Genomic DNA, 21,665 nt, shown 5'->3' on the forward strand with positions numbered 1-21,665 from the left:
GAGGCCTCGTGGGAGGCAGAGGAAGACCCCAGATATTTCTGTGACGAGGAGTCTTGTGGTCTTCCTTCTGATCCCACTCCTTCGCCAGAGAGAAAGCTGTCTCCCCCTGAGAGTCTGTCTTTCTCATCATTTGTCCGGGAAATGTCTACGGCCATTCCCTTCCCAGTGGTTACTGAGAATGAGCCCAGGGCTGAGATGTTCGAGGTCCTGGACAATCCTTCGCCACCTAAGGAGTCGTCCACTGTAACCCTTCATAATGTTCTGAAGCAGACATTGATGGTGAACTGGATGAAACCCTAAGTAATCCCACTATTCCCAAAAAGATTGAGTCCCAGTATCGGATCCATGGGGACCCAGAGTTGATGAAGACCCAGTTGCCTCATGACTCTGGAGTTGTGGATCTGCCTCTCAAGAAAGTCAAGAGTACCAGGGATTACGACTCGGCGCCCTCGGGGCGGGAGTGTAGGACTCTGGACTCTTTTGGGAGGAAGGCCTACCATTCTGCTATTCTCGTGTCCAAGATTCAATCCTACCAGCTTTACACGAGCATCCACATGTGGAACAATGTGAGGCAGCTGACGGACTTGGTCGATAAGCTCCCATCGGAGCAGCCAAGCCTTTTCAGAAAGTGGTCAGGCAGCTGAAGGCGTCTCGCAAATTCCTGTCCAGGGGTGTTTATGACACTTTTGATGTTGCGTCCAGGGCCGCTGCTCAAGGTATAGTGATGTGCAGACTCTCATGGCTGCGTGCCTCTGACCTGGAGAATAGAGTCCAGCAGCGGATTGCGGATGCGCCTTGCTGGGTGGGGGGGGGGGGGGATAACATTTTTGGTGAGCGGGTCGAACAGGTGGTAGAACAGCTCCACCAGCAGGACACTGCATTCGACAAGCTCTCCCACCGGACGCCTTCAGCATCTACCTCAAAAGGTAGACACTTTTATGGGGGAAGGAGGAATGCTCCCTACGCTTATAATAGGCGTAGGTACAATCCGCCTGCCCGCCAGCCTGCTCAGGCTAAACTCCAGCGCACTCGTTCCCGTCAACAGCGTGCACCTCCACAGGCCCCTGCAGCTCCCCAGCAAAAGCAAGGGACGGGCTTTTGACTGGCTCCAGGCGAGCATAGCCGAGATAAAAGTGTCAGTGCCAGACAATCTGCCGGTCGGAGGGAGGTTAAAGGTTTTTCACCAACGGTGGCCTCTTGTAACCGCTGACCGGAGAGTTCTCCAAATAGTGCGGCTAGGATACTCGCTCAATTTGATCTCAAATCCTCCAAATTGGCCTCCGGGAGTTCAGTCCTTCAGCTTCCAGCACAAGCAGGTACTTGCAGAGGAACTCTCCGCCCTTCTCAGCGCCAATGCGGTCGAGCCCGTGCCACCAGGCCAGGAAGGGCTGGGATTGTATTCCAGGTACTTTCTTGTGGAAAAGAAAACAGGGAGGATGCGTCCCATCCTAGACCTAAGGGCCCTGAACAAATATCTGGTCCGAGAAAAGTTCAGGATGCTTTCCCTGGGCACCCTTCTCCCCATGATTAAGAAAAACGATTGACTATGCTCTCTGGACTTGAAGGATGCTTATACTCACATTCCGATACTACCAGCTCACAGACAGTATCTTCGATTCCGTCTGGGAGCACGGCATTTTCAGTACTGTGTGCTACCCTTTGGTCTCGCCTCTGCGCCCATAGTGTTCACGAAATGCCTGGCAGTAGTGGCGGCCTCTTTGCTCAGACTGGGAGTGCATGTGTTCCCTTATCTCGACGATTGGCTGGTGAAGAACATCTCGGAGGTCAGAGCTCTACAGTCAATGCAGATGACTATTCAACTCCTGGAGCTATTAGGGTTTATGATAAATTATCCAAAGTCCCACCTTCTTCCAGTGCAAAAACTAGAATTCTTAGGAGCTCTGCTAGACTCCGACTGCTCATGCCTACCTCCCCGAAGCGAGGACAGACAATCTTCTGTCCCTTGTCTCCTGGGTACAAGCGTCAGCAGATCACAGCTCGGCAGATGTTGAGATTGCTCGGCCACATGGCCTCCACAGTTCACGTGACTCCCATGGCCCGTCTCCACATGAGATCTGCTCAGTGGACCCTAGCTTCCCAGTGGTACCAAGCTGCGGGGGATCTAGAAGACATGATCCGGTTGTCCACAGTTTTTCTCAAATACCTGCATTGGTGGACAATTCACTCCAATTTGACCTTGGGATGTCCCGTTCAAATTCCTCAGCCACAAAAAGTGCTGACTACGGATGCGTTTCTTCTGGGGTGGGGGCTCATGTCGATGGGCTCCACACCCAAGGATGTTGGTCTGTCCAGGAGATGGGTTTTCATTTCAACCTCCTGGAGTTACGAGCGGTCTGGAACGCGCTAAAGGCTTTCAGAGATCGGCTAGCCAACCAAATTATCCAAATTCAGACAGACAATCAGGTTGCCATGTATTACATCAACAAGCAGGGGGGCACTGGATCTCGCCCCTTGTGTTAGGAAGCCGTCGAGAGTCGAGATGTGGCTTTGGGCTCGTCGTCATGGCATGTTTCTTCAAGCCACGTATCTGGTAGGCGTAAACAAAAGTCTGGCCGAGAGGTTGAGCAGGAAAATGCAATTGCACGAGTGGTCCCTCAACTCGAGAGTTGTCCGCAAGATTTTCCAAGCGTGGGGCACCCCCTTGTTAGATCTTTTTGCCACTCAGACCAATCACAAGGTCCCTCAGTTCTGTTCCAGACTTCAGGCCCACGGCAGACTAGCGTCGGATGCCTTTTTCCTTCATTGGGGGAAGGGCCTCATGTATGCGTATCCTCCCATACCCTTGGTAGGGAAGACTTTGCTGAAACTCAAGCAGCATCGTGGAACCATGATTCTGATCGCTCCATTCTGGCCGCGTCAGATCTGGTTCCCTCTTCTTCTGGAGTTGTCCTCCGAAGGACCGTGGAGATTGGAGTGTTTCCCAACCTTCAGAACGAGGGGACGCTTCTGCATCCCAACCTCCAGTCTCTGGCTCACACGACCTGGATGTTAAGAGTGTAGACTTTGCCTCCTTGGGTCTTTCTGAGGGTGTCTTCCGAGTCTTGCTTGCTTCCAGGAAAGATTCCACGAAGAGGTGTTATGCTTTCAAATGGATGAGTTTTGCCATCTGGTGTAACAGCCAGGCCCTAGATCCTCGTTCTTGTCCTACACAGGCCCTGCTTGAATACCTTCTGCACTTGTCTGAGGCTGGTCTTAAGACCAACTCTGTAAGAGTTCATCTTAGTGCGATTAGTGCTTTTCATTATCGTGTAGAGGGTTAAGCCTATCTCGGGACAGCCTTTAGTTGTTTGCTTCATGAGAGGTTTGCTTTTGTCAAAGCCCCCTATCAAGCCTCCTACAGTGTCATGGGATCACAATGTCGTTCTCACCTAGCTGATGAAACCTCCTTTTGAGCCACTGAATTCTTGCCGTCTGAAGTACTTGACTTGGAAGGTCATTTTCTTGGTGGCAGTCACTTCAGCTCGTAGAGTCAGTGAGCTTCAATCCTTGGTAGCTCATGCTCCTTATACCAAATTTCATCATAACAGAGTAGTCCTCCGCACTCACCCTAAGTTCTTGCCAAAGGTGGTGTCGGAGTTCCATCTTAACCAGTCAATTGTCTTGCCAACATTCTTTCCCCGCCCTCATACCCGCCCTGCTGAATGTCAGTTGCACACATTGGACTGCAAGAGAGCATTGGCCTTCTATCTGGAGCGGAGAAGCCCACACAGACAGTCCGCCCAATTGTTTGTTTCTTTTGACCCCAATAGAAGGGGAGTGTCTGTCAGGAAACGCACCATCTCAAATTGGCTAGCAGATTGCATTTCCTTCACTTATGCCCAAGCTGGGCTGACTCTTGAGGGCCATGTCACGGCTCATAGTGTTAGAGCCATGGCAGCGTCAGTGGCTCATTTGAAGTCAAGAGTAATCCACCTAAGTGGATGAACACTAACTCCCACGTAAAAATAACAGCACAGAAAGAGAGTGGGAAATGGACCAATGACTCCAGGAGAACGGGAGATAAGATTTCAAAGAACCACTTTATTCAATGACTCGACACAGAAAACTGTGTTTCGGCCAAAAGGCCTGCCTCAGGAGTCTTGGTGATTCTTGTATTCCCAAATAAAAAACTTGAGGTCGAGTGGTGATACAGCAACTTCAGAAGGAAACCTTCTTCAAATTGGTCTTAGCCACTATTGAAGAGATTTGCAAGGCTGCGACGTGGTCATCTGTCCACACATTCACATCTGTCCACACATTCACATCTCACTGCCTACAGCAGGATACCCGACGTGATAGTCAGTTCGGGCAGTCGGTGCTGCAGAATCTGTTTGGGGTTTAGAATCCAACTCCACCCCCCTAGACCCATTTTTATTCTGTTCCAGGCTGCATTTTCAGTTAGTTTTTGTTGTTTAGGTCAATCTCAGTTATGTCCTCACCGTTGCGAGGCCCAATTGACCAATGCTTGTTGTTTTGAGTGAGCCTGGGGGCTAGGGATACCCCAATCGTGAGAACAAGCAGCCTGCTTGTCCTCAGAGAAAGCGAGGTTACTAACCTGTAGCAGGTAATCTCCGAGGACAGCAGGCTGATTGTTCTCACAAATCCGCCCACCTCCCCTTTGGAGTTGTCTTCCCTTGTTTGTTTGGCTTTTCACTGGACTGGGGAGCACGCTCGCGCTACGGGTGGGATGACGGTCGCACATGTGCATGCGAGAGCTAGCAAACTTTGTTGCTAGGAAGATCTTCCGATCCTGGGGCTGCCGTCTGACGTCACCTAATCGTGAGAACAATCAGCCTGCTGTCCTCGGAGAATACCTGCTACAGGTTAGTAATCTCCCTTTAACTAATACTTTGGAGTAAAACCAACAGTCACCCAGGAACCCCATGGCTTGGTGTAAAGTATTCTCAAAAATGTACTAGCAACATGCTGATATTTGAATATCCATGTAGAGGTTGTGGTGCATGCCAAATTAGCCCATGGGGTATTTAAATGATTCAGAGAGTGTTACCAAATTACCCTATCTACTACTGTGCAGGTTTAAATAGAAATTATAAAAACTGTTATGCACATGTATATCAAATAATTAATTTAGATACACATTCCACTTTCTAATACAGCTAATTGTAATATTGTACTAAAAAAATTATCTTTGTGGTTGTTATACTGCTGAATATTTACTTCATGGTTTATTGTGTATATTTTTTTATGTTGATGAGAGAGCTATTTTGTAATCTTCGTTAAATTAAATAGTTTAGAAAGGCATCTTGGTAACTCTCTAGGAAGAAGCCTTTGTGCCCTTGCTAATATTTGTTCTTGGTTGCTGTTTTTAAGATCTGTCTACTATTAAGAATACAGTTGCTCATCGCAAACTAAATAAGGAAAAAATGAGAAGACATATATAATGAAATGTACTAGAGCAGTGGTTCTTTCTCATCCCCCCAAGGATCTCCCTACAATCTGGTTCTCTAGATGACCACAGTAAATGCCTTACCTATTAGCACTACCTTTGTTTTGTGCAAATAACAACATGCATGTTGTAAACATCTGCAGTGAGTTGAGAACCACTTCTTCAGAGTGCATACTGTCTTAAGTTTAACAATACTGGAGAGGAAATTTATGTACTTATGTAGCAGTCATTCCTAGGTGAGGTTGAGAGAATTTGCAGAAGGCCTACATAAATATTAGTAATTGGTCAATGGTACTCAAAACCACTGATAAGAGCTCCAAGAAAACTATTCAGTGTGCAAAAATAAAATCCTGATAATCTGGGTGAGGCCAAGGTTAAGGACCTCACTGGGGATGAATAAAGCATGAACTCCACCAAGATAAGAGAGACACAAAAGGGGCCATGCTATATAACTGGATGTCATAATTTGGGTGTGCTGGTGCTCCACACTGAGTGCTAATTGTATAATGAAATCTATGCACCCAGATTCCATTATAGTATACTAGCATAAGTTGGTATTAGTGTGCCTGTATCTAGGTGCAAATCGTTATGCCATGTCTATGGCAGGTGTAAGAGTGAGACTCGCCCATGGACCGCTCATGCATATGCCGCTTGTACTTAAATTCTTAGTGACTTAATTAGCACCTAGCACTTAATCACCTAAGTGCTAGTATTCTATAACTTGTGTGCATTTGGTGTCTAGCTGTTAGCGCCAAGTTGTAGATAGTGTTGATTATAATAAAACAGCTTTATTGGGGATCCCCAAAACTTTGTTTATAAGACAAAAGTCAAAAAAGCAACAGGACAAAGTTCAAAAGTCCTTCAGCACCAGAAGTTCTTTGGTCACAGAATCCTTAAATCTCAAGCTTTTTCTTCTCATTTACCAGGCTGTTCATAGTTCACTTTTGATATACTGCAAAATAATAAGAATAAGCAGTTCCCTGTCTGGGCTTTTCTCTTCTAATTTTCTGCAAAATACTTGAAATCATTCTGTCAAAATACCTTTAAGTGTGCTCTTAAGTGTTTGGTTCTTTGTCATTGTACCCTGCTCCACAGGGTCAACTGTGGAGCAGGGAATTAGAATGTTCCTCTGTTGCAACATAGAGGATACATTACTTTGATGTGATGATTATTAAACCTCTCTGGTGGTTTAAAATGTTATAATTACAGAATTACTGCTTTTTTTTTTTTTACATAGGTATTTTGCAGGATAGTATGCTATCAATTGAGTTATTTGAGTATGAAGAAGAACCTGGAAAATTGACGCCAAGTGTTAATACAAAGTTAGTAAAAGAGAACATGGCATGCTATATTCCAGGGTAAGTTTGATTTAAAAATGTGTATAAATAAAAGTCAACAAAAAAGGTGTGTTAAGTTTTTGTGAATATTTATATCCACAGTATTTTGGTTGAAAGTCATATATTATGCCAGCCATAATATATGTAATGCTTAGAATACATTTGCAGTTTGACTGCTAAGTATTGAACAAAATATACTTCCTGTTTTGCTGAAAAACTTTTATTGTAAACCACTTCAATACCTATAGTGAGAGTGGAATATTAAAATAATAATGATGAATGTATACATGTAACATTAGTAGATTTTCAGAAGTGAAACACCTGTGGACATTATCTTCAGCAAATTTTCAGTTAATTGGGTACAAAGGTACCTGTGTAATTTAATACTGCTGTGTGGTTTATTGGAAATTGCTCACCAATATGAGAGGGGTTTTAGCTCAAATTCCATTTGAGCTGTTTACTAATGAAATCCTTCAAAATACCTTTTAAGTAATTTTTATTTCATTTGGAAGCTTTATTTTCACAATCGGATCTGGAGAAAATATACATGGAGGGTATTTTGTTTTTACAAGTCCGCCTATCTTGTGTTGCAGGTATATAAGTTAGGTACACAATTTCCCTTTATAAAATAGGTATATATTTATAGAATAGTCTTACAGATAACTCCAGTATTTTGTATGCTCCTGGAGAGACTCATATTTCTCAGGTTATTTTGCATACTTAAGTGCCAACCCTGATCCCTAGAATGCCTCCGATCAAGACAGACGAATGTGTAAGTTTGCACATTTAAACCTTGAGCAATTTTGTAAAGTCTTTTGTATATAAAATGCTGCTGTATCCACAGAGAAGCCCCTTTAACTTGCAGTTTTTAATACCCATGTTACTTGATACATGTTGGTGCCTCAGTATAGATGCTCCAATTCCACACACATAGTGCTAATTCTATTAATAGCAACTGATGCCAAGATTCCATTATAAAGTACTAGTGTAAGATTGGTATTGGAGTGCCTATGTGATGCACATAGTTCATAGTATTCTATAAACTCAGTGCCATAGCCAAAGGTGGGCCCAGGCCCATCCACTTGGTTCTCAGGCCCACCCAGTAGCAGGAATCCCCAAGTCCCACCAGCCGAAAATACCCAACAACTGTACCTTGTAAATAGCAGATCTTCCTCTGCAGTGAGCAGCAACTGATGCATACTGCTCGCATCGGCCCCACAGCCTTCCCTCTAATGTATTCCTGCCTATGCGGAAACAGGAAGTTGCATCAGAGGGAAGGCTGTGGGGCCAATATGAGCAGTGTGTATTAGTTGCTGCCGGTGAAAATCTGCTGTTTAAAAGGTATGCAGGGGAGCGGGGATGTTTGAGAGACCATATGGAAAGCAGACAAGAGAGGGAGAGACCAAATCACTTGTTGGACAAGCGGAGTGGGACAAAATTGTGTGTCTGGCTATGCCCTTCCTTAACTGGGAGACAGTCCCCATGGCCCACTCATGCTCCACCCATGTGTACACCTCTCTTGCAATTAGGTTCTATGGCACTTATACACTGCCTCATAGAATAGTGCCTAGTGCACCTATCTCTAGACAATCAAAAATTGAAAATCTTACACCATTAACATTTGGTATATTACCCACGTTTTATCTAAAAAGCTTCTTTATATCTCATCAATTGTAGTAAAAAAAAATTAAAAAGTATGGACAAAAAAAAACTCGGAAAAACGTTCACAACCCTAACAATGTTCTTTGGTTGGAACTCTTTAAACATTGGTCAAAAATCTCCACTTTCTTACAAAAAGCATGGCGCTCAAAAAAAAAAGTGTCCCAAACACATTCTGTCTACATTCATTGTGCATTTATAATTTACCCAATATATGTATGTTCTTTAAATAATTTGTCTTTAGCATTCCAAACAAAACTTGATCTTAATTTATCTTCGGAAGCCAGTCATCCCCTCTGTCACAATACTGCTCCCGACAGGGGCACGCCCTGTTTCGCAAAAGTGGCATCAAGGGATCTTGTCAGACTTCTTCCTTGCCAATTAGTGGCTGGCAGCATGGCTGTTGGTTTGAAAAAGGTGCCAACACTTTGACATTTTGTGCTGTGCATGACTTCAAGAATTCAAAAGATACAGTTGGGAAAAAAAATCTACTCCACTGCTATGCTATGTTTAACTCAGAGTACAAAATGAAAAATCTGTTCCCTTTGCCTCAAAAATTGGCGAATATTGCCGTGTCTTTTAGAGACAATTGTTCTAAGATAATATATTTAAGAGTCAAGATGGCTTCAGATTCTGACTGTGGGATACCAATGATGCTGTCAACATCCTTGTATTAACACTACTATGATCAATCAGGCACGTTTTCAAAGAACGACATGTTTGTCCCACATAATTTACAAGAGCAGATCAGGGGATGGACTACAAAGCTGGATTGACAGTTGATGGAAATTAACAAAGGGAAAGTGTGATCTGATGGTGGATCACAAAATTTAGTTACCACTATTTATTTATTTATTGCATTTGTACTCCACATTTTCCCACCTGGGTAGGTTCAATGTGGCTTACAGGCTGGTTTAAGTAAAACAGGTTATATAGTAGAATTCAAAAGTGAATTACAGGTTATTTAAAATAAAACAGTTTGCCTGGTAAGGGTCCAGTGGGTAACAGGTTATTTAGGTAAGTTGGGCTATGTAAGGTTCAGGAGTGGATTGTAGGTTACCTAAGGAAAATCATGTTGCGTGATTGAAAGGACAGTGTATTGTCACGTGATTTGTGAGTGTTTAGTGGTGTAGGATCATTGTGTTGCAATGGGACATGTTTGGTTATTTAGGGAAAGATCTGTAAAAGTAGGCTTTCAGGTGTTTTCTGCATTGTAAATAGTTGTTCATGGACTTTAGGTAAGGTGTTCCAAATTTTGGTGCAGATATAGGTGAAGCCTGTTGTGCTCTTTACTTGGCACAATTGAGCTGTTCGATTTCGCTGCCGCGATTTTTCCGCTCATGTCATCGAAGCCCCCCAGCGATTTTCAAGAAGTGTGCTCAGTGCCAGCGGCACTGATCCGCACTCCTGGTGCATCCAGTGCCTTGTGCCCGACCATTGCCCAGACTTCAAGTTGTGTCTTAGCTTGAGAAGGCATCGAGAAGAGCTCTTTGGGACCATCTTTTTGGAGGTCTGACTGATTTCTCGACGTCGACATTGGCACCGGGGATCACATCGGGAGCGCAGGTAATGGCTGTCCGAACTTCACCTTTAGCTGGGAGCAGTGAGCCGTCAAGTTGGGTCTTCACCTGTCTCGAAGGCCCCTGCTGGGCAGGTCCACTAGGACCAACCAATGTCGGACCCGACCCCAAGGAGGTTTGTGAATTCTATGTCCTCGTCGGTACCGAGGAGTACTGGTGACATGCTTCAGGCGAAGGCTAAGAAGCATCGGCACCGGTCTCCTTCGAGGCACGGTACCGGGAGCTCTGGGGCATTGAAGGATTCAGTACCCGGAAAGCATCGATGCCGGGAGGAGCGCTCCCCCTCCATACAAGAGGTGTTGCTGCGTAGATCTCCGGACAGCCCGGTACCGCCTCTCAGGCCTGCACAGATTCTGACATCGACTCCTGCACCGGCCTTTCAGCCTTCCTCGACGGCGACTCTGGAGGAGAGCATCTGAGCCATTCTTCCAGGCCTTCTGGAAGGACTGCTGCAGCACTCTGTTCCGGTGCTGGGGGTGCTTGCGTCTCCGGTACCAACGATGGAAGTGGCGGTTGGCTCAGGGCCTGTGGTGAGGTCTCTGACGCTGGTACCGCTTGCGACATCAGCCTCAGCTGCCACCCAGGTCGAGTCGACGTCGATGGAGGGAGCTTCGTCGCCACCGGCATGGGAGTCGACCTCTCGACATCGCCATAAAGGACATTGTTCCTTGGCGTCGAGAAGGACCCGATTTCGGACTGCAGTTCGTGAACTATTGTCTGATACCGAGGAGGATGCCTCCTGGGATGAAGGGGAAGGCCCCAGATATTTCTCTTCTGGGAAGCCTTGTGGTCTTCCTTCTGATCCCACTCCTTCACCTGAGAGGAAGCTTTCTCCACTGGAGTCTGTCCTTCTCTTCCTTTGTCCGGGAAATGTCTGTGGGCATTCCCTTCCCTGTGGGAACTGTGGATGAGCCCAGGACTGACATGGTCAAGGTCCTGGACTATTCTTCATCACCTAAAGAGTCATCCACTGCCCCTCTGCATAATGTCCTCAAGGAGACATTGCTGAGGAACTGGATGAAACCTTTATCTAATCCCACCATCCCCAAGAAAGCAGAGTCCCAGTATCAGATCCATGGAAAACTTGAGTTGATGAGGTCTCAGTTACCTCACGACTTTGCGGTTGTGGATTCCACTCTCAAGAGAGCCAGAAGTACTAGAGATTTCGCCTTGGCGCCCCCGGGGCGAGAAGCTAGGACTTTAGACTCTTTGGGGAGGAAGGCGTACCAGTCCTCTATGCTCATATCCAAAATTCAGCCCTACCAGCTCTACACGAGCATCCACATGCAGAACAGTGTTAAGCAACTGGCGGACTTGGTAGATAAGCTTCCTCCGGAGCACACCATGGCTTTTCAGGAGGTGGTCAGGCAGCTGAAGGCGTGTCGTAAATTCCTGTCCAGGAGTGCTTGACACTTTTGATATTGCATCCAGATCCGCTGCTCAAGGTGTAGTGATGCGCATACTCTCATGGCTGCGTGCCTCTGACCTGGACAATTGGACCCAGCAGCAGCTTGCGGATGTTCCTTGCCGGGGGGATAATATTTTTGGTGAGAAGGTCAAGCAGGTGGTATAGCAGCTCCACCCGCGGGAAACCACCCTCGACAAGCTCTCGCACTGGGTCGCCTTCAGCATCTACCTCAACAGGTAGGTGGGTTTTCAGGGGCAGTAGGAATGCTCCCTTTGCTTATAAGTGTAAGTATAATCCACCTTCCCGACAGCTTTCTCAGGCTCAGCCCCAGCGCGCTCGTTCACGGCAATAGCGTTTGCCCAGACAGGCCCCTGCAGCTCCCCAGCAAAAGCAAGGGATGGGCTTTTGACTGGCTCCAGATGAGCATAGCTGCCATAAACGTACCTGTGCTGGACGGTTTACCGGTTGGGGGAGGTTAAAATTTTTTCAACAAAGGTGGGATCTCATAACCTCCGACCAGTTGGTTCATCAAATTTGATCTCCAGACCTCCAAATTGTCCACTGGGAGCTCTGTCTTTCAGCTTCTAGCACAGGCAGGTATTTGCAGAGGAACTCTCCGCCCTTCTCAGTGCCAATGCGGTCGAGCCTGTTCCACCAGGGCAAGAAGGACTGGGATTCCATTCCAGGTACTTGTGCAAAAGAAAACCGGGGGGGGGGGGGGGGAGGAAGATGCGTCCCATCCTAGACCTTAGGGCCCTGAACAAATACCTGGTCAGAGAAAAGTTCAGGATGGTTTCCCTGGACACCCTTCTTCCCATGATTCAGAAAAACGATTGGCTATGCTCTCTGGACTTAAAGGATGCTTACACTCACATTCCTATACTTCCAGCTCACAGGAAGTATCTGCGATTCCGTCTGGGAACACAGCATTTTCAGAATTGTGTGCTGCCCTTTGGGCTTGCCTCCCCACCCAGGGTGTTTACAAAATGCCTGACAGTGGTTGCAGTGTTGCTACGAGACTGGGAGTGCATGTGTTCCCTTATCTCGACGATTGGCTGGTGAAGAACACCTCGGAGGCCAGAGCTCTACAGTCCATGCAAATGGCTATTCGACTCTTGGAGCTACTGGGGTTTATCATCAATTACTCAAAGTCCCACCTTCTTCCAGGTCAACAACTAGAATTTATTTGAGCTCTGCTGGACTCTCAGACAGCTCAGGCCTATCTTCCCGAGACGAGAGCAACCTTTTGTCTCTCGTTTCCATGGCCAGGGCATTTCAGCAGATCACGGCTCGGCAGATGTTGAGAATTCTCAGCCATATGGCCTCCACAGTTCATGTGACGCCGATGGCACGCCTGCACATGAGATCTGCTCAATGGACCCTAGCTTCCCAGTGGTATCAAGCTGCGGGGAGTCTAGAGGATGTGATCCGGCTGTCCATCAATTTTCACAATTCCCTTCTTTGGTGGACAGTTCGATCCAATTTAATCCTGGGACGTCCCTTCCAGATTCCTCAGCCTCAAAAGGTGCTGACCACGGATGCATCTCTCCTGGAATGGGGAGCGCATGTAGATGGGCTCCACACTCGGGGAGCTTGGTCCCTCCAGGAATCACGTCTTCAGATCAATCTCCTGGAGCTGTGAGCGATCTGGAACGCTCTGAAGGCTTTCAGAGATCGACTGTCTAATCAAATTATTCAAATTCAGACAGACAACCAGGTTGCCATGTACTATGTCAACAAGCAGGGGGGCACCAGATCTCGCCCCCTGTGTCGGGAGGCCGTTGAGATGTGGCTTTGGGCACGCTAGCACGGCATGCTTCTCCAAGCCACGTATCTGGCAGGCATAAACAACAGTCTAGCCGACAGATTGAGCAGGATAATGCAACCTCACAAGTGGTCGCTCATCTCGGGTGTCGTATGCAAGATCTTCCAAGAGTGGGGCACCCCCTCGGTGGATCTTTTTGCCACTCAGCTCAATCACAAGGTCCCTCAGTTCTGTTCCAGACTTCAGGCCCAGGGCAGGCTAGCGTCAGATGCTTTTCTCCTTCATTGGGGAAAGGGCCTTCTCTACGTGTATCCTCCCATACCTTTGGTGTTGAAGACTTTGCTGAAACTCAAGTAAGACCGCGGAACCATGATTATGATTGTGCCCTTTTGGCCGTGTCAGATTTGGTTCCCTCTTCTTCTGGAGTTGTCCTCCAAAGAACCGTGGAGATTGGAGTGTTTTCCAACCCTCACTACTCAGAATGAGGGGGCGCTTCTGCATCCCGACCTCCAGTCCCTGGCTCTCATGGCCTGGCTGTTGAGGGCGTAGACTTCGCTTCCTTGGGTCTCTCTGAGGGAGTCTCTAAAGTCTTGCTTCCAGGAAAGATTTCACAAAGAAGTGTTATTCTTTTAAGTGGAGGAGGTTGCCGTCTGGTGTGACAGCAAAGCCCTAGATCCTCGCTCTTTTCCTATACAGACCCTGCTTGAATACCTTTTGCACTTCTCAGAGTCTAGTCTCAAGACCAACTCCGTAAGAGTTCATCTTAGTGCAATTAGTGCTTTCCATTATCGTGTAGAGGGTAAGCCTATCTCTTGACAGCCTTTAGTTGTTCGCTTCATGAGAGGTTTGCTCCTGTCAAAGCCCCCAGTCAAACCTCCACCAGTGTCATTGGATCTCAACGTCATCCTCACCCAGCTGATGAAACCTCCTTTTGAGCCACTGAATTCCTGCCATCTGACGTATTTGACCTGGAAGGTCATTTTCTTTGTGGCGGTTACTTCAGCTCATAGGGTCAGTGAGCTTCAAGCCTTGGTAGCCCATGCTCCTTATACTAAATTTCTTCATAACAGAGTAGTCCTCCCCACTCTCCCTAAGTTCTTGCCAAATGTGGTGTCAGAGTTCCATCTGAACCAGTCAATTGTCTTGCCAACATTTTTTCCCCGTCCTCATACCCGCCCTGCTGAACGTCAGTTGCGTACATTGAACTGCAAGAGAGCATCGGTCTTCTATGTGGAGCGGACAAGCCCCTTCAGACAGTTTTCCCAAATGTTTGTTTCTTTTGATCCCAACAGAAAGGGAGTCGCTGTCTGGAAACTCACCATTTCCAATTGGCTAGCAGATTGCATTTCCTTCAATTATGCCCAGGCTGGGTTGACTCTTGAGAGGCATAGTGTTAGAGCCATGGCGGCGTCAGTGGCCCACTTGAAGTCAGCCACTATTGAAGAGATTTGCAAGGCTGCGATGTGGTCATCAGTCCACACATTCACATCTCATTACTGCCTTCAGCAGGATACCCGACGTAACAGTCGGTTCGGGCAGTCGGTGCTGCAGAATCTATTTGGGGTCTAGAATCCAACTCCACCCCCCCAGGCCCATTTTTGTTCTGTTCCAGACTGCACCCTCGGTTAGCTGTTGCGTCGTAGGTCAATCTCAGTTATGTCCTTGCCATTGTGAGGGTCAATTGACCTTTCTTTGTTGTTTTGAGTGAGCCTGGGGGCTAGGGATACCCCATCAGTGAGAACAAGCAGCCTGCATGTCCTCGGAGAAAGCGAAGTTACCTGTAGCAGGTATTCTCCGAGGACAGCAGGCTGATTGTTCTCAGCAACCCGCCCACCTCCCCTTCGGAGTTGTTTCTTCTTTCTTTGCTTTTCGCATAACTTAGGCGGGAACGGACACGCGGGCGGGAATATGGCCGTGCATGCGCGGTGCGTCCGCCTAGCATCCTACGGGTTGTCACAAAGCTTCTGGATTCTACTGGAAAATCTTTCCGTGCCTGGGGCCGCCGTGGACGCCGACCCACATGTGAGAACAATCAGCCTGCTGTCCTCGGAGAATACCTGCTACAGGTAAGTAACTTCGCTTTATCACAATATTCGAGGGGTTCAAAACATATGCCCAACTTGACTACATTTCACCCTACCCAGGGCTGCGTCTGAAACAATGGTACCAGCCCAAAGTAAAATCAAGTCACCACAAATCTGATCAAAGCAAACATTCGCCCTCAGACTCAGGTAGTGCTATAGATTGGTTGCTGCCATGCATTTTGGTAATTTCCAATTTGAACGCTTTTTCTAAAATGTTACACCACACTAATGAACTCCAGTAATAATTGCAGAAGCTTTGCTGTTACACCACACTAATAAACTCCAGCAATAATTGCAGAAGCTTTGCTATTACTACACATTAATTTTAGTTGTTAATGTGCTATGACTGCAAAGCTCAACACACTTTAAATGTTACCCTTAGATTTTGGTACATGTTTTGTTTCACGGTTTTATTCAAGTGTGGTGTTTTCAGATTACAAATGTTCTGTATTGGAGAAACTTCAGAATACCTCAGTATATCAGTGCATGTTTGTTTTTCAATTTTGTAAGAGAGGCACCATATTTGCCTTACAATGAAGTATGGGATCCAGCTCTAGACATGACAATAGACCAAACACCTGATTTCTCAGATTTCAACTTTGAAGAGGATATGGATTTCACACACAGCAAAGAGGAGCTACAAGTGCGAGTTAGCTGTGTATCATCCCCCTCCAAAATCTCTGTTCAGTGGTTGTCATCGGGGCATCTGCTTAAAAGGTATACATGGAGAATAGCCTCCTCTAGCATATTTATTTTTATTCATATTATTGGATAAACAGACTTCTCATAGTTTTATAGTTAATGTGTTAAAGTGATGAGTATTCAGCTAGAAAATATATATCTAAGTAGTATGATAAGTTGAAATTATCACTGTGTGAAAATAGAGCCCCTTCTAGCTCAGTTAGGAGTACGTCGCATGATGCTTGCAAGTTTAAATTGGGTATTGAACATGTGGGGCACTTAATAGATTAAGGAGCATAGTTTAAACCTTTTGAAGTGTATTGGCATTAAATGCTGCAACTTTCCCTTTAATATATTTCTTGTAAACATTATGTTCTGTAATCATTCTGTCAGATCACTAAAAACTGCATATCTCTACTATTGTAAAAAGCACCTCCAACGTTCTGAAGCTGACTCCATGGCTTCACTGAAGTGAAGGGTTCGTAAGGTTCGTGAGATTCGTCAGTCTGTCACCATCTCTCTTGGCCCCGCCCTCGCGTCAAAACGTGATCACGTTGAGGGCGACGGACCTATCAGAGGTGCGAGGGCGAGGCCGAGAGAGATGGTGACAGACTGACGAATCTCACGAACCTTATGAACCCTTCACTTCAGTGAAGCCACGGAGTCAGCTTCACAACGTTGCAGGTCCGTTTTATTACACTACACAGCTCCCTAATTTTGCAGTTAAACCTTGCAGGGTGGCTGGAGGGGGGGGGGGGGGGGGAGAGGGGGGCAACAACCCTGCAACTGGGAGGGGTGGCGGACGGACCCTGCAACTGGGAGGGAGGGGGAGAAGGCGGGTCCACCCTGGAACTGGGAGAGAGGGAGGGAGGGGGCCCCTGGCGCGCATACTCATTCTCATTCTCACACACACACACTCTCGCACATTCACTCTCTATCACTCACTCACTCTCACACACACTCTGTAAAGCACACACACTCCGAGGAAAACCTTGCTAGCGCTTGTTTCATTTGTGTCAGAAACGGGCCTTTTTTGCTAGTGAATAATAATTTCTGTTTTATGTAATTTTTCTGTTATACTTAGCTATTCTTATAACCCTAGTTATTAATGCAACAGCTCTTCATATGTCTAATTATACTAAAGAAATAATAATGTCAAGATAAAATACTTGCTATTCCACATTCTGTTTGTTTTACTTTTGGGGTAATTTTGGTCATAGTTGAAATTGACTAAATTGTCCCTGAGAAAGGGGCAGCTCTTTGGGAGGGCCCTGTCTTCTTTAGCTAGGTTTTTCATATCCATCCCTTTATTCAAAGATACCAATATACATGTATTAGGCAGGTGACACATGCATTTGGCCTTATTCTCCCAGCTCACACACACCAAAGCACCCTTCCCTGAAGCATTGATGCTTTGCTCCTCACCCACGCCATAAGCATTCATCTCCCTTCCCTTGTCCCCATCCTATGATTCATCTGTCACTTCTCCCCCCCCCCCCCCCCCCCCCCCCCCCCAAGGTTCCTTTAAACTTACTCTAGATTGCCAGTGGTAGCACTGAAACCAGGCTACCTCTGGCCAGTCTATGGGTCCTTCTCTTTGCTGGTCCTGCCTTCTCTGATTCTACTTCCTGTTTCTAGAGGGGCAGAACTGGCACAAGGAAGCCCCCTGGACTGTTGCCAGCCTATTTTCAGTACTGCTGCTGCCAGCAATTAGTGGAAGTTTAAATGATCCCAGGAAGGTATAGTGATTGAGAGATGCTGAACCACAGAGGAGGGAAGGGAAGGGAGAGACTAAGATGTCATACTGTAAGGGAGGGGGACAGAGCTTAATGTTGAGGACAGGCATGGGAAAAGAGGGGGATATACTGGGGTATGGACAGAAGAGGAGGGATGTTTGCTGAGCCTCCTGGGGATGAGGCCAGGAGGCAGGGAGCAGGAAAGATGCAGGACTCTGGAGAGAGGAGTGAGAGGGGAGAGAGCAAGACAGATGTTGTACATGGGGAGGGATAGGGACACAGAGGGGCAATTTAGGATGGGAGAGATACACAGGAGCAATGCTGGTGATGGAGAGATGCAGGACAGGGCAAGAATATGGACACAGAAGGGGGATGCTCAGTATGGTGGGAGGATAGAGGCAGGGACATAGGAAAAGATACTGAACAAGGTGGATAGTGATACAGAGGTAAGATGGATGGCAGACCTAGAGAGAAATGAAATGCCAAATGGACAGAGACTGGCTAGAGTTAAGAGTTTGGGACCAACAAAATTTGAAAAATTAAATGACTAGAAAAAGGAATTTTACTTTCTATCAATAAAGTTTTTTAAATGTACATCTATCAGATCTGGTTTTAGACATAGCTGGGGCTTGCAAGAAAAACTTTCAGCATAGCGGTGTTAAATCTCCAGCTTTAGGATGGACTAACGTTGGCATCTCTGCTTTATTACATTATCCTGACAGAAGGGATGTTACAACTGAATTTGTAGTGTAGAATCCTCAGTTCTGGTTCTGTTATCCACAAGGAAATAAAGGTCATGTACTGCCTTTCTGTGGTACAACCAAAGGGGTTTACATACTCTATGCAGGTACTTTGTTGCTACTGGGCTCACATACCTGGGACAGTGGAGGGTTAAGTGATTTGCGCAGGATCACAAGGAGCACAGTGGGAATCGAACCTACTTCCCCCAGGTTCTCTGCAAACTGCACTAATCATTAGGCTACTCTTCCACTTTAATATTTTTATTCGTGGAATTTTAGTTTACAGGACAAGATGTCTGATACATATAAAAAATCAAAGCCTGAACCAATTGAGTGGAAACTAGAAATGTACTGTGCTGTTGAGATACCCATCCTGAAACAGTGGCGACGAGGACAAATTATCAAAATTGTTTCAGAAACGTTTGTAGAGGTATGTTTATCAGTTTTTAAATTGTTACATTATTTATCTTTTAAATCATCAAATTTGACTTGTTGATTAAATTGCAGTGCCTTATGGAATGCCTGCCTAGGTCATAACACTAAATGTGACTGACTGGGGTCAAGAACCACAGTTATGGAAGTCTTACAATATTGTACATTGATAGCATTTTTGAGATTAAAAATGAATTTATCCATCCAAGTCTTTGGAGGGACAGCAAAATTTAGACCAGGATCTTGTCCCTTTGGATGTTTCTGCTGTTTTTGAGTTATCAGATACAGGCTGAGCAACAGCATCAACTTTGGTTGCCACTGTGGTATTGGCGCCAGATAAGAACTGGATAATGAGAATGTTTTTTTAAGAATAGAGAAGACTTTTCTAGGATTCAGAATACTTTTTTTTCTGGATGTTTCCAGGGACATTCAGAAACGACACAGGCAATTCTTATTGTTAAAACCAGGGATACTTCAGATTTGCACTGTCAGCTATCAGTCTACTAAATATTTTCTTTGGACCTTCTCACCTTACATCATTCCTAGCAGCAAAAGCTATAGTGGGGGACCTAGATGAAAACCCCTGCAGTTCTTAGCTGCTCTTTTTGTATCCAGAAGCTTCTTCAGATGTTTTTGTCTAACTTCTTGTTTCTTTATAATTTAATCTCCAATGATCATAGTCTTTGATCCTCTTTAATTGGACGAGTGACATTTTTAAAAATTACTAAGTTTTTTGAGAACATAAGTGTTGCCTTACTGGGACAGACCGAAGGTCCATCAAGCCCAGTATCCTGTTTCCTTCTAATGTATTTTTTTTACTTTGTGGAAAAGTCACGTCTGTATTAGTGTTTATTGCTTGGTTGTAAAATTTAAAATGTTAATTTAAAAAAAAGTTTATCCCAGCATATATATACAAAGAGAAATAGAAGAACAGCAATTTTTAAAAAAAGGGCAAAATAGGAGCAGATCCAAAGAGTACAGGAAAAATCAAAATCACACTTTCCTACAAATACAAATTCCTTATTCATGCCAGAGGAGGCCAGATGAATGAGTTTTATCAATCCTGCCATCAGATGTAGCCAGAGAAAAATAGCTCAAAGCCAACTTCACTTGCTTTATAGTAGGATGCTGCTGCCTTTAGCTCGTCAGTATTTATCTGGTGCCAGCAGGTGATGCAGACATGTGACCTAGTGCAGCAGTTGTCTCCAAAAATGCTGTAGGCCCATTTTTCTGCTAGAGTTTAGGACACAGTATGGGCTACAGTGCTATGGAGCTTATTTTTATGATCTCTTGGAAACGCTTAGCTAGAGGCTGAATTCCTATACCAATGGGTTCAGTAACAGGTGGTACTTAGTAACTTTTCACTCTTTGTCTGACAGCTGGAGTTACTGATTGCACAGCCTTTTCACAGACTGCCCCCACTCTCCTATGTATTGTGTCAAATTTGGACTTGCTTAGGGGTTCTGAAATGATCACCCCCTCCTTCCCTCCACTTGTTTCCAGTTTGTCTGTGAGGGTAAAAAAAGGGAGGGGATGAACCTACGAGCAGATCAGTGGTTCAACATGCTAGCTAGTGCATTTACTGAGTTCACGGAAAATACTCTCACCTTATGAATTGCAGCATACATCAAGTTTAAGTTAAAAAGAAAACACTAGGAGGAAAAAAGCCTCAATGAGCCACACTTGCCTATATTTCAAATGAGAATGAACTGGCTACAGCACTATCACTGGCATAATAAACCTATGTATTTACTTTAATCATTATTCATCTTAGAATTTGTCTCAGTTTGACTTAACATTTGAAGAAACAAAGTACTTCTGTCAAGAATGAAGCTGATTGTTTTTAAAGAAGACTCTGTATGTTCCTAAACCAAGTGGACAAAACGCTGGCTATTGTCAGGCAATTGCAGTTGCTTTATGCAGAGTGAATATATTCTCAACAGAATTTAAGTACTCTGTTCACCAGCCGGGTTTGAGTTCCTTAGAAAATTTCTCTCGCATCTTTCCATTATTGAGCTATTTGATTTCCCTGCGGTTATTTTTCTTTATGTCGCACAAACCTGCCGATGAGTTTGAGGCATACAAAATGTACTGTGTGCCTAATGTCTAGGCCCTGAACATAAGAGCTTTGATTGTTCTCTAAATGCTCAAATGCAGAAGAACTCTGGAAGCTATAAAGGTCATGCTTGCGAGGCTTTTCACGCAGAAGTCCGAGATATCGACATTGAGATCATTGGCTTCATCGGACACTGGTGATGTATTGGCATCAAGGAGGTCCCTTTCCTTGCCACGATGTTGAGTGCCGGTAGTGCCCACCCAGGCCTGAGCGTCTGAGGACCTGATACTGAGGACCCATTTTGGATTCTGCATCTTCCTTGTCTGCACCAAAGAACTTTGATGCTGGGCATTGTAAGAAGATGAAGAAGCATCATTGCTCCTCCTCGAAGCATGTTGCTGGGAGCTCCGGAACACCAGCATCACCAGTACCCAAAACGCGTCAACACTGAGAGGGTTGCTCGCCCTCTGAAACAGCACCAATATATCAGTCTCCCTGACAGTGGGACCCAACTTCTATTAAGCACTGACAACCTTTGCATGCAGTTCTGCAGCCTGTCTCTGAGCCAATGCCCCAGCCTTTCTCGGTGTTGGCTCTCAATGAGAACATCCGGGCATTGTTCCCTGAATTGTTGGCTGGCTTCTTGCAACGGAGTGCATTGGATGTGCTTGTTCCTAGCATGCCTCCTGTTTCAGCTCTGGCCCTCAGCCTGCAGTGCGACCTCCAATGCCGGTGTCACATGCAGCCCCGGTGTTGACTGCCACCCAAGCAGGTACCCCC

The 21,665-nt window shown here is 45.7% G+C and overlaps 1 protein-coding gene across 1 annotated transcript in view; it reads left to right on the forward strand.

The window, feature by feature from the left end:
• RNF17 (ring finger protein 17) overlaps positions 1 to 21,665 on the forward strand; it is a 785,154-nt gene that overhangs the window by 480,523 nt on the left and 282,966 nt on the right. Inside the window, 3 exon segments of the mRNA XM_030200280.1 lie at positions 6,645 to 6,765; positions 15,751 to 15,957; positions 18,677 to 18,827. Of these exon segments, the coding sequence (XP_030056140.1) occupies positions 6,645 to 6,765; positions 15,751 to 15,957; positions 18,677 to 18,827 (479 nt within the window).

The sequence above is a fragment of the Microcaecilia unicolor genome, chromosome 4 (genome assembly GCF_901765095.1).
Source record: "Microcaecilia unicolor chromosome 4, aMicUni1.1, whole genome shotgun sequence".
Taxonomy (NCBI): Eukaryota; Metazoa; Chordata; class Amphibia; order Gymnophiona; family Siphonopidae; genus Microcaecilia; species Microcaecilia unicolor.